At 36.6% G+C, this 16355-nt stretch overlaps 1 protein-coding gene across 3 annotated transcripts; it reads right to left on the reverse strand.

Moving 5' to 3' along the window:
• Window positions 10937–15300, reverse strand: LOC109835433. 3 transcript variants are annotated; one of them, XM_020403410.1, is made up of 4 exons: window positions 15201–15297; window positions 14676–14747; window positions 13029–13213; window positions 10937–11457 (listed from the first exon to the last, which is right to left on the reverse strand). In XM_020403410.1, the coding sequence occupies exons 3-4, from the start codon at window positions 13120–13122 to the stop codon at window positions 11057–11059; spliced, it is 495 nt and encodes a 164-aa protein (XP_020258999.1). In that variant the 5' UTR covers window positions 13123–13213; window positions 14676–14747; window positions 15201–15297; the 3' UTR covers window positions 10937–11056. The 3 variants fall into 3 exon arrangements, with proteins under 3 accessions (XP_020258999.1, XP_020259000.1, XP_020258998.1); XM_020403411.1 differs by having other exon boundaries at window positions 14676–14808; window positions 15201–15293; XM_020403409.1 differs by lacking the exon at window positions 13029–13213 and having other exon boundaries at window positions 14676–14821; window positions 15201–15300.

Here is a 16355-nt window from a genome sequence, read left to right on the forward strand (position 1 = left end):
TCAATTTTTAGAATACTCAAACATCAATAAATATTATTTATCATTATATAATATATTTATTATTATTTATCATCATATTTTCAAATTCATGGGGTTTTACATTCTTCCCCCCTTAAAAAAATTTCGTCCCCGAAATTCCGCAATTGTATTTTAGAGATTAATAATATCAGGAAAGCATGTTGAGGGGATACTCTAGACAAGAAAACTCTCATATACACATCTCATATCATTAATCTCCAGATGTGAAACATATAAATATCTACACTTAACAATCTAAAATAAAAAATATTCTCACTTAACCCCTAACTAAGCGGAACTAGTACATCGGGCAAAAAATCCAAATAAGAAACCCCCCATATATATACCATGTGTTCCAAATAATTAGGACCTAAGTATTAATACCCTCATTCTAGCGTTAAATATAAATGTGGCTATATAAATAATATAAATCACAAACAAATCATAGCTACTCATTTTACTTGCTCAAACAAGTATGGGTAGTCGCGACGCATATCCCCTTCATGCTCCCAAGAAGCCTCCTCAGCTCCTTTCTGATTCCATTGAACCTTCACTAAAGGAACCATTTTATTTCTAAGCTTCTTGTCCTCCTGGACAAGGATACAAATTAGAATTCGATAGTGGTCAAATCTGTCTGAATCTCTAACTCTGGTGCATCAAACATCCTCTGCTACTCCTCAATACACAGATGCTTCTTGAACAGTGAAATATGAAAAATATCATGTATACTCGACATTAATGTTAGAAGATCTAGCCAATATGAAACGGCTCCAATGCGCTTAACAATTCTGAACGGACCAATATACCTTGGGGTAAGCTTTCCCCCGTCTACTAAAACGCTGAACTTCCTTCGTTGGTGATCCTTTCAATAATACATAGTCCCCGACCTGGAACTCTAACGGTCGTCGCCTCTAATCGACGTAACTCTTCTGTCTACTCTACGCTGCAAGAATGCGCTCCAATATTTCTACTATCTTCTTCGTAGTCTATCTCACAAGTTCTGATACAAACAATAGGTTGTCCTCTGGTTCTGCCCAACAAATAGGCAATTTATCAGGCCTCCCGTACCATACCTTATACGGTGTCATGCCAATAGTCGCTTGACAATTGTTATTATAATCAAACTAAATCAAAAGAATGTTTTCCTCCCGACTACCCTGAAAGTCAATAACACATGCTCGAAGCATGTCCTCTAATACTCGGTTCACTTTTTCTGTTTGTCCATCTGTCTGCGATTGGAGAATACTAGAATACCAAAACTGGCTACCGAACGGATTCTAGAAGCTCCTCCAAAAATGGCTCTTTAGATCCCTGTACATTTTTATTATGCCTAGATGCACTGTGTATCTGGTACGATGCGTCTCAACTTTCACAAAATATAAGCCAATACTCTCTAGGTCTGCATCAAAACGCCTCCTAGACCCACTAACTATGCAACCATATAGACGATAAATGTTTTATCACTGCTTGGAATAACCATTACTGATGTTGTATTCAATTTCACTTTAGAGTCTCAAAAGCTTCTTGACACTCTGTGCCCCCAAACAAACTGTACACCCTTATGCGTAAAGCGTGAAAGTGGTGTCGCAATCTTCGAGAAGTCTTGAATGAACTTCCTATAATAGTCAGCCAAACCTAAGAAACTACGAATCTCTATAACTATCTTCGGTGGCTCATAATCAAGTACTACTTTCATGTTAGCTAGATCCACTACAATGCCCTCCTTGCTGATAACATGGCTAAAAATCTGACCTCAGATAGCCAAAAACTAGCATATGCTGAACCCGGCATATAACTGATGCTCTCACAAAGTCTGCAATGCCAAACGAAGATATTGCTCGTGCTCTACCTCTAATCTCGAACAGAAAAGGATGTCGTCGATAAAACAACCACAAACTGGTCCAAACATGAACAAAAAACCTGATTCACCAAACCCATGAATATTGTGGGTGTATTGGTCAGCCCAAATGGCATTACAAGAAACTCAAAAGACTCATATCGAGTCAAAAAAGTGGTTTTGGGAATATACATTTCCCACACTCACAACTAAAAATAACCAGAATGAATATTAATCTTTGAGAAATGTTGTGCTCCCCGCAGCTAGTCGAACAAGTCATAAATCCTCAATAATAGATACCTGATCTGAGAAGTGACCTTGTTCAACTCACGATAATTTATACATAATTGCATGCTACCGTCCTTCTTCTCCACGAAGAGGACCGGTTCTCCCATGAAAATAACTCCGACAAATAAAACGCTGAGTTAATAACTCATCTAACTGAGTCTGTAGCTCCCTCATCTCAGTGGGTGTCATACGATAAGGTGCTCCGAATATCGGTATGGTGCCTGTTGCAACTCGATGCAGGAAAACAACCCCTCTCACTGGAGAAAATCTCGGTATCTCCTGAAAGACATCCTGATACTCTATAACAACTCCGGTCTCGCTCAAACCTATACCCTGATCTCGTATCATCATCTCCTCGACGTATGCCAAAAATGACTCTGCATTTTGGTTACACTATGAGATTGCTACTATCTATACAAACTCATTGAATGCTCACAAGTTGAATGTCTTTGTAAATAGTCTATACTGAAAGGCCCTAGAGGGAGGTGAATAGGGTTTATGGACAATTAATATGCAATTAAAATCTATTCCAACAAACCACACATAAATATGAAATACAATAACAATAAAAGACAGTAGGGATAGAAATAGTTAGCCAATTGATGACACACGGTATGTTCACGAGGTTCAGTTTGCCTGACCTACGTCCCCGCTCCCCACTCTCGAGGAGAAATTTACTACACACCCGGTTTGAAAGCCGGAAGTTCTTCTACACAATGATCTCCACCGAGATCTCACAAACCTCACACTTGATCTTCACAAGATCAACTTCACCACACACTTACAATAAAACAAGAATAGCTCTCACAAAAAATCCTTATGACAAGGATCAAGTAGGAACAAATGAAGCACAAAGGATTGTTGTGTGGAAGTGATGAGAACAATGGCTCTTAGAAAACTTGAAAATGAGAGATTAAAAATTTAAGCTTAAATCACTTAGAAAATAAAACTTAGGATTTTTCTCTTGCTTGCATCATCTTATAAATGAGGAGAGGGGTTAAGTATTTATAGAGCCTCAAAACCCCAGTCCAAATCTCAAACATATAAGAAAATCCCGAGAAAACAGCTGCCAGAAATTAGTCGTTATAAGTCGACTTGCTACAGTGACAAGTTGACTTGTAACTAGCCTTTATAGTCAATTTTCCAGCTTATAAGTCGACTTAAAAAATTATATAAGTTGACTTAGTGTAAGTCGACTTAACAGGTCATGTAAGTCAACTTGGCAGAGAAATTTTTGGACATACCAGAGTAGTTTGTAAGTCGACTTAAAAATTACATAAGTCGACTTACTGTAAGTCGACTTAACAGTTCCTGTAAGTTGACTTAACAGAGAGTTTTAGCACATTCTGGGGCAATTCATAAGTCGACTTATCAGACCTGATAAGTCGACTTATGAACATGCACAGACATTGTGCATATCCAAAATCTAACTTAAAACCTTGATAAAAAAATATCAAATAAATTTTAAAAAATGTGAAACTTTGGGAAAAGTTTATAACTATGTTTTGTAATATATTGAAAAAGGAATTTTTGAGAAATCATTTACCAAACATAGAAAATGTTGATTTTCCAAAATGGTTCAAAAGCAATGATTTGTATGGAAAATGTGTGTGTGAATCCAATGAGCTTTAGATGTAACCAACTTAATAACTTGCCTACATTAAGCACTAGAGAGAAGTAAAATACAAATATCTCACATATAGAATATGATTTCTTGGTCTTGATATTTGTTTTATATCTTTGATGAAGCCTCTTATAGTGTTGTGCTCTTGATAGCTTTGCTTCATCACATTGCCTCCACCTCCGTTAGATATCGTCGTTGTAGCCATACTCCATCCAATCCTCCATATAATGTGCTAATGATATGTGATCTACAATATAGCTCAATAAACAATTAGCACCAATAATGGTGTTTGTAAATCATCATCAAAATAAAGGACCTAACATATACTAACGTGGTAGGATGATAACCAATCCATACCAAAAATAACATCAAACATCGGACATTCGCAAGATGATCAAATCGACCACGGACTCAAACTCGTCTAAACTAACAACACATCTCCTATAGATACTCTCTAAGAGAGACACCTCTCCCAAAGGAGTAGAAACTGATAATGGAATGCCTAAAGACTACGCTATAGGCTGAAGTCTAATCATGACATCATGATAGATAAAAAAATATGAAGCTTCTGAATCAACAAGATCTAAGCTAGAAAAGAAATCACTAAGAAAGCTCCGCTCGCACCATGATCATACAGTACAACTGCATAAACCCTGCCGGTGGCTGGCGATTGCTACGCTGATGGCGATGGAACATATGAGACTGTCTGTCCCTCAGGAATCTCCTGGATTACATGAATCTAGCCTACTGATCCCTAAATTCTTGAGATGGATAGAGGTGCCTCAAATCCTCTGCTGCTGGCCATAACCATGGCCCTGAGGTTGCTGACTCTGACCTCTGTCATGCTAACCTCCTGCTAGTGTAATGTGATAATCCTTCGCTCTATGTATGATCTTGTTAGAATTATAACATGTACGCCAAATTGTGCGCTGCTGCGGCGCTCTCGAATCATGTTGTAGATTGTGCTCTCTTCTTATGTTGTCCTTGTTGTTGGCGGTAAAATTCCTTACCCCACTGTTAGAGCTCTCTAGAATCTGCAGCAGTCTCTTGTCCTTGCCATTATCACTGCTGGTCATGATTCCATAATTAACTACAGGCATATCTCTCCGCTTTAATCAGACTAGCTCTACTGCTTGTCAAAGAAGCAAATAAAATTTTCCCAAATAAGTGGCATTCGCTACTCCGACGAAAATCTAAATTCGTTGTCATCCTCTGGTGCTATCCTCCGGTGATATCCTCTACACTGAATACATCTAACTCCACTTTAGTACTGAGTCAACGTTAAGAAATCTTCACATATTTCTTCTATTTATAGGTTGCACATAAATCCGGTGTGCCCTAAAACTATGATGTTCTCAGTGTCTGATATCTTTCTTATTCTTACAGAGCCAAGCCTCCTGCTCTGTGGCTCTATCAATAGCTGGTTATCGTGATGGTGAAATCTTTAGTATTGTCTCGTCAATAGGCATGACTAGCATAACTGGTGGTCAAACTCAAAAAAAATGTAATGTGGCTCGTTACTCGCTCCTCGAGTGTTGCTAGTCTCTACTTTTGCGATCGACGTTACGAAGTCGATTAGATACTGTGGAGCCTACTACGGCTTAGGCTCTACTTGCCCAGCTCTCCGGGTAAGAGTTTTATCCCGACCGCATCCTCGTCCCGACATTTATAATATCAAGAGGAGAGCTTAATTGACACAGTAAATGAGGTCACAAACATATATACATAACATAATGTATCACATAGTATTCACGCAAGTACTTTTCATTCAATCAAAGTAAGGTAGTCATAAAAAAAATTGTAATTTTATACATATTATGTCCTCACTCATTCTAGAAATTCCTAGCGGACTCTATACATGAATCCTAGGAAACTCTATCCTAGCTCCACGACTCGACACAGGATGATCCTAAGAATGCTAGAACTAGAGCTCTGATACCAACTGTGATGGCCATGGGTTCACACAAGACTACAGTCCAAGGTGAATCCAAGGATGTCAAACCTGACATGCACTCATACTGTGCAACGATATGTTTCACCATCACAAAAATATCTCTCTAGTGGAATCAAACAAAACAGTACAGGTACAAGCAGATATAAAAGAGATGAACATAGAAAATCAAACATGAAAGTAAATGACAAGTCTCATAAATGATAAAGTCTCAACTGAGTAAAGTTGTTCAACAATCTAATACAAAAAGATAAATGTCTTAATACACTGAGTTAAATGAAAATACATAGGCTCTCAACTCTCAAAATGAAATGCAAATCTAATAATCCACTAAATACAAGACTAAACATCGGTGGAGCAAAAGTAACTAATAAATGAAATGACGGCGACTATACTGAAAGTCCGTCAACCTACGGCTCTCCGAAACTCTACTTTGTTGCCTGAAAAGATGTTTAAAACAAAAAGAATAACAACAAGAGCGTCAAAGTGTTATAGCAAGATCATCTCTATCTGCTCCCAGAGGAAGGCTACTAAGAATGATGGAGGCTCTACCTATAAGTGCATAGTCTACCTAGATTATTTTTCTCGTATCTAATGGAATCAATATTTAGACACCTACAAAACGAGATGTAGTACGTCCAGCGAAATAATCCAAATAAGAAAACCCTCATGTATATATCATATGTCTCAAATTGTAGATACCTAAATATTAACATTAAACTAGAGATAAACAATCTAAAAAATTAATAATTAGAAATCCACAATATGGGGCTGGTACATCGAGCGAAATAATCCAAACAAGGAAACTCTCATGTATATACCATATGTCTAAAGTTATGAATCGCTAAATATTAACTCCAAAACTAAGAATAAATAAATACAAAAAATATAATATAGGAAATACCACATCATACATCTCTAAAAATGTCATATCAACTCCTCATACTACCCTTAGTGGGTAAAACAGATATTGATACACTCATATATCTAAGTTATGAAATACTTTCATAATGGATCATATCGATGATATTAATATTCACCTACACTTAGGTTATTTATCGAATCATCCTTCTCTGGAATATTTCAACTCATCGTACCCCCGTGCGGACCAGTAAATAGATATGTTTGTTCATTGCACTCTCGTGCGGACCAATAACTAGGTATGTTAATTCATCGCACTCTCGTGCGGACCGGTAACTAAGTATAATAACTCATTGCATAACCATGTGGAATGATAGTTAGGTATATCAACCTCTACGCATCTTCATGCAAACCGATAGATAGGTATTTCAACCTCTGTGTATCTCCATGCGGACCGATAAATAGGTATATCAACCTCTGCGCATCTCCATATGGACCGATAGATAGGTATATCAACCTATGAGCATCTACATGCGGACCGATAAAGAAGTGTAGTCCATCTACGGTCTTATTACAAGACCCGACTAAAGCACTCGGAGTATAGTCCATCTACGGTCTCATTATGGGACCTGACTAACCCCACCCAACCGATTATAATTATAATATATATAATAGTAGTCGTTACTCTTAATGATTGTAACCTATTTGGATACCCCAAACAATGTAATCATGCATACTCAATCCCCGTATGTGTACTCCTCGAACTATACGTGAATATCAACTCACGTCTTGCACAAAAATGCTCACCAAACGAACACACAAGCAAAAGGTTCAATCTCACAAAAACCGACCTAATCAGTCGACCGACAACCTCATCGGTCGACTGATAGGGTCGTCCACAAAACAACAGGGCAAACATGAGCCTGTCAGTCGACTAATGCTTGCCATCAGTCGACTGATGACCTCCTGTCAGTTGACTGATGGAAACTTCAGTCGACTGAACAGGACGAAAATGCATAGTTTGTTCTTCTCTCGTGTTTTCTTTAAAAACTCGGGTTTTTATCAGATTGTATGAATAAAACTTGATTCTATTGTCATTTATACTTAACCAGTGGTTTATTTAAATAAGATGAATTAGATGAACACATAGATCTAGGGTTTAACATGCAAATCAACCTAATTCTTATTTATTTCGACAATCTAAAGCATATAAACTATATTAAACTATAATTGACTCATTAAAATAAATCCTAATGATCATGATCATGTTAATATACTAGTTTTAGATTTCTTCTACTATTCTTGACATGAGTTTAGGACATAAACATCATAAATTAAGTTCTAACACGTTAGATCTTACCCTAAACATGAAATTAGACACATATATTACATAAAAACATGATTTTTAATCTAGGGATAGGTTTGGATACAGGTGATCTTGCCTTTGCATGTGTACAAGCCTCTGAAATGAACAGCAAGTGATCTAAAAGTGCAAACAACTCGTTCTCCATTACCACACGTCGATGATCTCGCCCTCGTGTTGGTATTTTGCTTCACAAAGCTCACAAAACTCACAAGAAATTGATCTAGAGTTTTTGAGGGCAAATGGTGGCTGATAGGATTCATATATATCATCAAAGAAAAGAATTTTCATAAAAAACACAAGTATTTATAGAGGCAAATCCGAAACAAAACTCGTTTGACCCGAACCAAGAAACCTAGTCTGACTGGGAAAACCACCTTTGGTATTTTAACTGTAACTTTCTCATCCAACCTCGGAATGAGGTGATTTAAAATTTTTTTGAAACCTGTTGAATAGACCTACAACTTTGATCTTTTGAGTTTTTCTAGATTCCAACTGCATCATTGTGTAAAGCACGTATACTCTTAACTGGTTGTTTTTTCAGATTTTAGACTCGTGTATATAGTATATGATTTCACTCCTATATTCACATATATACATTGAATTGATCTCAAATCAATTTCTAGCATACTCAAACATCAATAAATATTATTTATCACCATATAACACATTTATTATTATTTATCACTATATTTTTAAATTCACGGGGTTTTACAGTTAGCCAAACTTTCGCTTAGCGAAGTCAGACGGATTATCATTCTCAATGTTATTTTCTTATGGGAATTTGAATGAGGTATTACCCCCATTCTTTGCTTCTGTCGAGGAAGCACGGTGAGCATCATGAGATCCTTTAAATCGGACCCCCAAGGAAGATATGGACTGATATCCAAAATATAAAGACATGACAACGTCTTGACCTTCGCTCAAAGTGAGGGTCGATATTTCTTCGCTCTAGGCAAAGTTCATTTGGCTTCCAGCGAAGCTCAAACCATCTTTGAAAAAAGTCGCCTTTACACACATGGGGGTCGATTTAGACCCTAAGTTCACATTGCAATGAATTTTACGACAACTTCTCACAGTTGTCATTGATGATTGGTTCGAGGAAATGAATTCCTCAAACTTTACATGGTCAAATTTTATGACTACCAACTCAGCAAAAGACCACAAGAGTCTTAGTGTCGGACTGTGACACAAAGTTCACATCGGAGGAGAAAGTAGTCCTCAGTGGAGTCGCCATCCTGTTTTGGGTCTTTGAATTATAATTGACACAGATTACAACTCAAAGGAGAAACAAGAAAATTTTAGTTGAGTTCTTTACTACGTGCCGATGGAGCGTTGATCTTATACTCCGTTGACGATATGACTAAGACGATGGGTCTCTTATTGTTGGTCTCTGATTTGGCTACTTTGAAGATAGCAAAGTCTTCTCTTAGAACCAAAATAGAGGAAAGCCACACACGTATGGGTTGTTTGATGTCTCTCTTCCATGTGTGTCTGAGTATGTGAGTCTCATTGTATCAAATGAACAATCTCCTCCTCCTCTTATAGGCTAAGAGAGTTAATAGCTTTTAATTGTGAACAACTTTTAATTGTGATTAAGTAGTTATTCAAATAGAAGATAGTAAGGAGAATAGTTTTTCCCCTTAAGAATAGCTCTCAAGTAGCTGATTGGCGAAGTTTGCTGATTAATTAGTTGGCGAAGCTTATTCAAAATATTTGGGCAATGCTCATTCGGACATGGGTGGGCCATCCCTTTTGAATTGTAGGTAACATGGCCCATAAGGGTCATTGTGGGCCAAGTTCGCCAATAATTTGGTTGGCGATCTTCGCTAATGAGTTTGAGCTTGTTTGAAGCGTTTAGCACATGGACGCGCACTTCTTAGATCTAAGCTGAACATTTGCCTAAATGAAATATATTTTAATAGTTTACAAATAATTTTGTTGTGAAATTAAAATAAAATACTTGTGAAAATGTCCATCCTCATGAGACTATCACATCTCGGATAGTTACTTTGGCTCATGCACATTAAATAAATTTCCTTAGACAACTTTCGTGTTTCTTAACTTTATATAGAACTAATAAATATGAAAAGAGAACCTATAACCTTGAAATTAGATGGAAATTCCCGAAAGGCCATAGAATTTCACTATAATTTTATTTGTTGGCTCAGTATTTATTTGTCAATTTTAGGTAATATATGTTCAGAAAAAAAATCATTTTTGTTGGCTATCATTTTTTTAAATAATATGAAATATTGGAGGTAACCAGCATTCTTTAAGGTAACATAAAAAAGGTTAAAAATGATACCCAATTAAAATATTTGGGTGATCCATCAGTGCTAAGCAATACAACTTTTTGTGAATAGCTCATCGCCTCAATTAAGAAATTGAAACTGAGCCGTAAAACATTATCCTCAGAGAGCTGAGTTACAAACGTGTGAATGGCTTATCAACTGTCCTCCTCAATTGAGAGCTCTAACCCTAAATTACAAATGCTAAGTTGGACTTTGGTTTTCAGAGAAATAAATTTTAAATTTTTTCTAAAATTGTATAGTTTTTATAACATCGTGTTGGATTTTTTTTTCCTGAATTATGTTTGGATTGAAGTATAATTAGGAGTTTTAAGTGATACACTCTCAACAAAACAAACACATTCCAACAGATGGTATCAAAGTAAAATAGGTAAGAAAATTTAAGGTACTAAAGCGTTAAAAATACATTAGGGGTACCAAAGTGATGAAGTGAAAATGAATGCCTTTTTCCTCTTTCCACACAACATGAATACAACTTCATCATATTTGATAACCTTGTGTCACTCCGGCAAGTCTTCACTTAATTCACCGATCTCATAAGGCTTTTAGAAGAAACAAAAATAGAAGTATACTGATGGGTACTTCGCAACCGCTAGGTTTCTAATTGAAATCACTTATATTCTTGCAACATCCTAATTGCTATTTGACCTATATCTTTCAGGAAAAATCTCTTCTATACTACTTACTCAAATATATCAATCTACCAACCTGATTAAATTTCATTAAAACAACATTAGGCCACTGTAGCCATGCTCACAAACATTACCATTTCCTATGTACGTCCTAACATTCATCACATAAACTACACATCAAAACCAGAATACAACCCACTATCCCTCAAAAGCCTCTTCTCCTCCTCCACATAGTTCTTCCCCCTGCTCGCTTGCCCGATATCCCTCTTCCTCTTCTCCTTCTGCGAAAACGACTTGCTCTTCTCTTTCTTCTCAAAGGGAGAGTTAATAGTTTGCAGGTTGAGAATCTTCTCGCCTTGGCTTATAGCTCGAGTTCTTTCTCTCTCTTCATAGGACTCCTTTGCTTCTTCTTCTTTGCTGCGTCGCTCACCGGTGGACCACGACCAGTCTTGATCTTTCTCTTCAACTCTTGGTGGGGGTACTTTCAGAATTGAGGGTCCTCCATGATAGCCATGCCTGCTTAAATCTTCGAAATCCATGCCTCCAATTTTCTTTTTCCTGGGATTTGATTCTGTTCGTAGAGCCAGAACCATATCAGGACATATTCTTATTACATGTAAGCAGTAGAGTTTAGCAGCATTGGAAGAGAGACATGCATGCTGTATAAATAATAGAACTGCAATCATGTACATCGCTATCATATACCCAACTTGATGATACATCATTTATGGTATCATCAATATTAGAAAAGTAGATATGAAGCAGGACCGTAGTTGTCTGGGACGTGGGACACTATAGTGAACCACGACTAGGTTATATCGTCCAAAAGCAGGGAACCTTAGCGAACCAGGATGGTGATGGAACGCGACCCAGTTTGCAAACTTCCAGCAAACCCGATTTAAAGCTAAAACTAGTCAAAATTTTGAAAACAATAATTTTTAGAAAAATAAACAAAAAAGAAAGAGTGAGAAATTGAGAAAATAAAGTAAGCGTATTCTTTAATAACATGATTTTCAAGGTTCTATTGCTATTACTGATATCAACTAACATACTTCTTGAATTGAATTTGACTCTCACAGAACCCGAGATTCCTATATTAGAAAGCGAACCTAAAGCATATCATAACCCTATATGGCATAAGCCCACTTCCCTCATCCCCGATTCCACGTAAGTCGCGTGCCACACTCCTGTTCCCGTCCCATGAATCAAAACAAATCAAGTTTCATGCAACTATGAGCGGGACAAATAGTAGAAAGTGGCTGCACTTTCAAGATTTCTCCTTCTTGGCATTGGGAAGTAATTGAGAAGCGACTGACACCACATAAACATTTTAATCTATTTCACTTTCTCCAAATGCTTGTGGCTGTTAATAAAGAGGAAATCGAGTTACAGAAGCAAATATGGTAGCCAGATTTATATTTCCAATGTTTTTTTAGAAACATTGTTATTTAAAAAGGTAAGTGAAATTACAATTTGAAGTAAAAAGTGCAGTAAATGCTCCATTACATTAGGTCCCGACAAATGTTGCAAATTCTTAAAAAGAAATTAAAACATAAAAAGCAATGCCAGCTAATAAAAAAGCTTTACACTTCCAAATCTTGGGAGGTTTTGCATCAATTGTTTTTCAATCTAACACTAAATTCGTATTTAAAATACATTTACCACAAGAAAATTGCAGATACCCAAACAATGAATTTCAAGTAGAATTTCAGCAAATAATGGAAAATGATGCAACACTTGCTTCTCGATTAACACTGCTAGCTTGAAGTTAGAGTACCACTTTTCTTTAGGATATACTACTGAGACTGAGATCACGGTACAAGTGAGGACTGTAAAACTTTGCAACTCCCAATATGGGATAAAAAAAAGTGAGGAAAAAGGATCATTTAAACTTTCATATCCTCCACAACATCAACAATGAACAACACCAATAAGTGAATCGAATCAAACTGAGGGATGTCATGAAGATGGAATGATGGAATCTATGTAGGCATCATACATGGGGTCCGAAGCCCATAATTTGGCTAAGTGATGATGTGAAGAGGTGAGTCTATGGACTTCTTCTGTGACCCAAATCGTGGCCTCAGCCTTAACCGGATGAATAATAGAGTCTAATGGCTGATGCTCGGTTTCACTCCCTACCCGAGCTCGGTCCCATTGGATGAGGAGGGTATTTGTGAGATAATGAAGTGGTTGGTGATATAAGAGCTTCAACGATGCAGCCAATCCCTGCCATGATGTGAAGGGGATAAGGGAGGCACGGTGGTTAGGAACAGGAATTTGCTTCATGTATTCTTGGTACATCTTTGCCCTTCTGATCAGTGCACCTGCAGTATTTGGAGCACCTTTTCGACGTCAGAAGAGGTTTTGATGAGGAGAGAGGAATGAAATTGATGGAAAATGTAAGGCAAGAAACTTTGCTGAGTTGTAGAACCTAGGAGGTTATGTTCGGTGTCCACAAACATATTGGATGCTAAAACATAGAAACTTAACTGACCAATGTAACTGGATAAAACTAGTATGTCAAACAAACTTGGGCTTCAATACTTGGTCAATTACAGAGTCAACTTTGACTGTTCGGAAACAGAAAAGACACTCTCTATTTATGCTGCAGCTTAGAAAAGCCTGAGTGACTTCTATGTCTGGTTAGTACATATGAACTTCTCCACAGGATGTTCTAAAAGTTGAATTCTTTATGTGCATACACGGATGTCTCCAGTGTTAGAATATAAAATTATAATAACACTCAACCTCGTCGTCACAAAGTTGGAGTTTAATGTAGTGGGAGTTTATTGTTAGAACATAAAATTATAACCCTCAACTCTCACCTTAACTTTAAAACTTTGGTGTAGTGACAGGGTCTTTAAAATGGTACGAGAGCAACTCATGTTCAAATCCCAGTAGCCACTAATTGAATCATGATTTTCAAGAAAAAAGTAGATACCGCTATGTGAGTCCAATTTTCGGCCCTCAACCTACAGGGGGCATGGTAGAACATAAAATTATAATCCTCACCATAACTTCGAAGTTTTGGTGCAAAAGCAAGGTCTTGAACAACGATATCGACAGAAAATGGTATCAGAGTAATCCAGGTTCAAATCCGTTTGACTATGTATTTAAAGAGCATTTAGAAAGATAGAATCGTGTGAGTCCAAGTTCCTACTCATGAAAAGTAAGCTCAACTTGCGGGGGCATGTTACAATAAAATCATAATCCTCATCATAACTTCAGAGCTATGCTATAGCGAACTAGACTTTAAGATGCTAGAGGGCAGGCACGAGTTCTACAGTTTGATATCATCATCATCATCATTACCCAGGCCATCTCCCATCAAAGTAAGATCTGTTGCAACGAAAAATATTCGGATTTCACCGTCTAGTGTGAACTTAATTATCTTCAAGCTGGTCGAAGGCTATAAACCTTGCACGCGGAGGACCATGTCCTCCAAGCATCTTGTATGCGCCATTGCACATTACAAGCGAACCGCAGATCCGTTAGTCTCCAGACATCGCGGGTATAATATAGCATGATACCCAAGGTGAGAAACAGACTGCGGAACTGCTGTAAAACATCAGAATGGTATCACTTGCAAATCTTTTAGAATTGCATCTTGTTCTGATTTCTAACTTGTAAGAAGAGCAAGTATTTGGCTCTTCTAGATCTGCTATGACCGGGACAGCTTGTCTTTACGTTTTGTTCTCGTAAATGACCAGGACATGTGTGAATATTTCAACCCACTAACGAAATATAGAATAAAAAGGGGAGAGATTCAGTAACAAAAGGACGCACCTTCAGACATGATACCCTTGGATAATGATCGAGAACCTCCTTTCTTAACAGACAGCGGATCGCCATCAGAGTCTGAATCAGAAGAATCAGAAGAAGAAGATATAGTTAAGGCTTCTTCCCACGGGGCTGCTCTCTTCATTTCAAAACTGCAGTTTAGTACATCAAATAGATTTTTTTTTAAAAGAACACTTCACTACGAAAATCAAATATATATATATAAATAAATAAAATCCTCAACTTTTTTTCCACACAACCACTAGATTTTAATTATATTTTCAAGTGAAAATATTAGATAAATTTCACAAAAACTAAAGTGAACTGTTAGGGGATTTGCGCCCAAAAAAAACCCCATAAACAATTTAGAGAATATATTACAACGCTATTTTAACTAAATATCACGACTAGCAGATGTTAACAAATTACAAAAAAATCTGTGAGGGTAGCAAGCGCAAATTCAAAGGGACGAAAGAGGGGGGGGGGATTTTTAAAACGATGAAGGAGAATGAAACCCTAGGTTCCTCATACCTTTGATCGAGATCCTCTCCAGAGCTGAAGAAAAGAGCTGGTTTCTTCTCTCTCTCTCTCTCTCTCTCTCTCTCTCTCGGTGGATTTTCCTTTAATTTGGGAGCAGCTCGATCCTGGCCTCTGACGTGGGTCGGGCTGTCCATTTAACCCGACCCGTATTAAATGGTAAATACTGTAACATTAGCAGTAAATCTTTATATCTTGTTTGAAGTTATTGTTTATATTACAGTATTAAATGGCAAATCTTTGATTCCTTTAAGTAAAGAATAGTAGATATGATTTCTAATTTTAAACATACGATAATCAAATCAAATATATTAATTTTTAGAGGGAGACGGGTTCAAAATGCAATGCTTGAAAAAATAGGGATCGTGCTTTGCACGGGGGTACACACTAGTTTTGTTATGATTTAGAAAATCTAGTGAGATGAGACTATTGGTACATATAATACAAACTCCTTCTCTTTTTGCAGAATTTCTGGGATGTAATTCAATTATGTTATAAAATTTAATTTTTATTTCTTCCCCTTCTTATCAACTTTACCAATATTGAATAAATATTAATTGGATAATTGTGAATAGACCCCCTTTAGTTATATTTATCAATGAACTTTTATTTACTTTTAAAATAATTAAAAAGGTTTTGACGAGGCAGATAAATAATAGTTATTATATAATTAATTATAAGCTATATCTCACTTTATTTTATTTTATTTTCAGAAAGTATTTTTGCCCTTCATTTGGGCATAGCATGCGCTATGAAACTAATAGGAAAAAGAAAATACACACCCTACGTTTGTAACAGATTCAAACCATTTCCATGTTATTAAAGAAAAAAAAGAAGAATAAATAAATAATTTTGAAGGTGAGTAAGACTTCAATGACCATGCACCCAGATATGTTTGTCTAAGTATTAATAATACACCTTTACTGCAAAAGCATTAGTTTAATAATGCTGAAAATATTTTTCTCTTTCAGTTATTAATATCTGAGATTTTGTTAACACTCTGAACAATTTAACTTGAGAATCTACGGGAGAGAACGAATCAAATTATCAACTACGCACATGATCTTATATTTTCAACTCACTTATCATTTCTACGTAAGTTCTATAAACTAATTTTGAGAGACTTAAATAATCTAAATTAGTTTTCTA

Source organism: Asparagus officinalis, chromosome 3 (assembly GCF_001876935.1).
Source record: "Asparagus officinalis chromosome 3, Aspof.V1, whole genome shotgun sequence".
In the NCBI taxonomy this organism is placed as follows: Eukaryota; Viridiplantae; Streptophyta; class Magnoliopsida; order Asparagales; family Asparagaceae; genus Asparagus; species Asparagus officinalis.

Bases quoted from the DNA above. Each gene is read 5' to 3' on its own strand.
- LOC109835433 (XM_020403409.1), bottom strand. From the start codon at position 14,814: ATGAAGAGAGCAGCCCCGTGGGAAGAAGCCTTAACTATATCTTCTTCT. The intron at 11,458-14,675 runs GTGCGTCCTTTT...CTCTACGAACAG, and splicing joins CAAGGGTATCATGTCTGAAG to AATCAAATCCCAGGAAAAAG.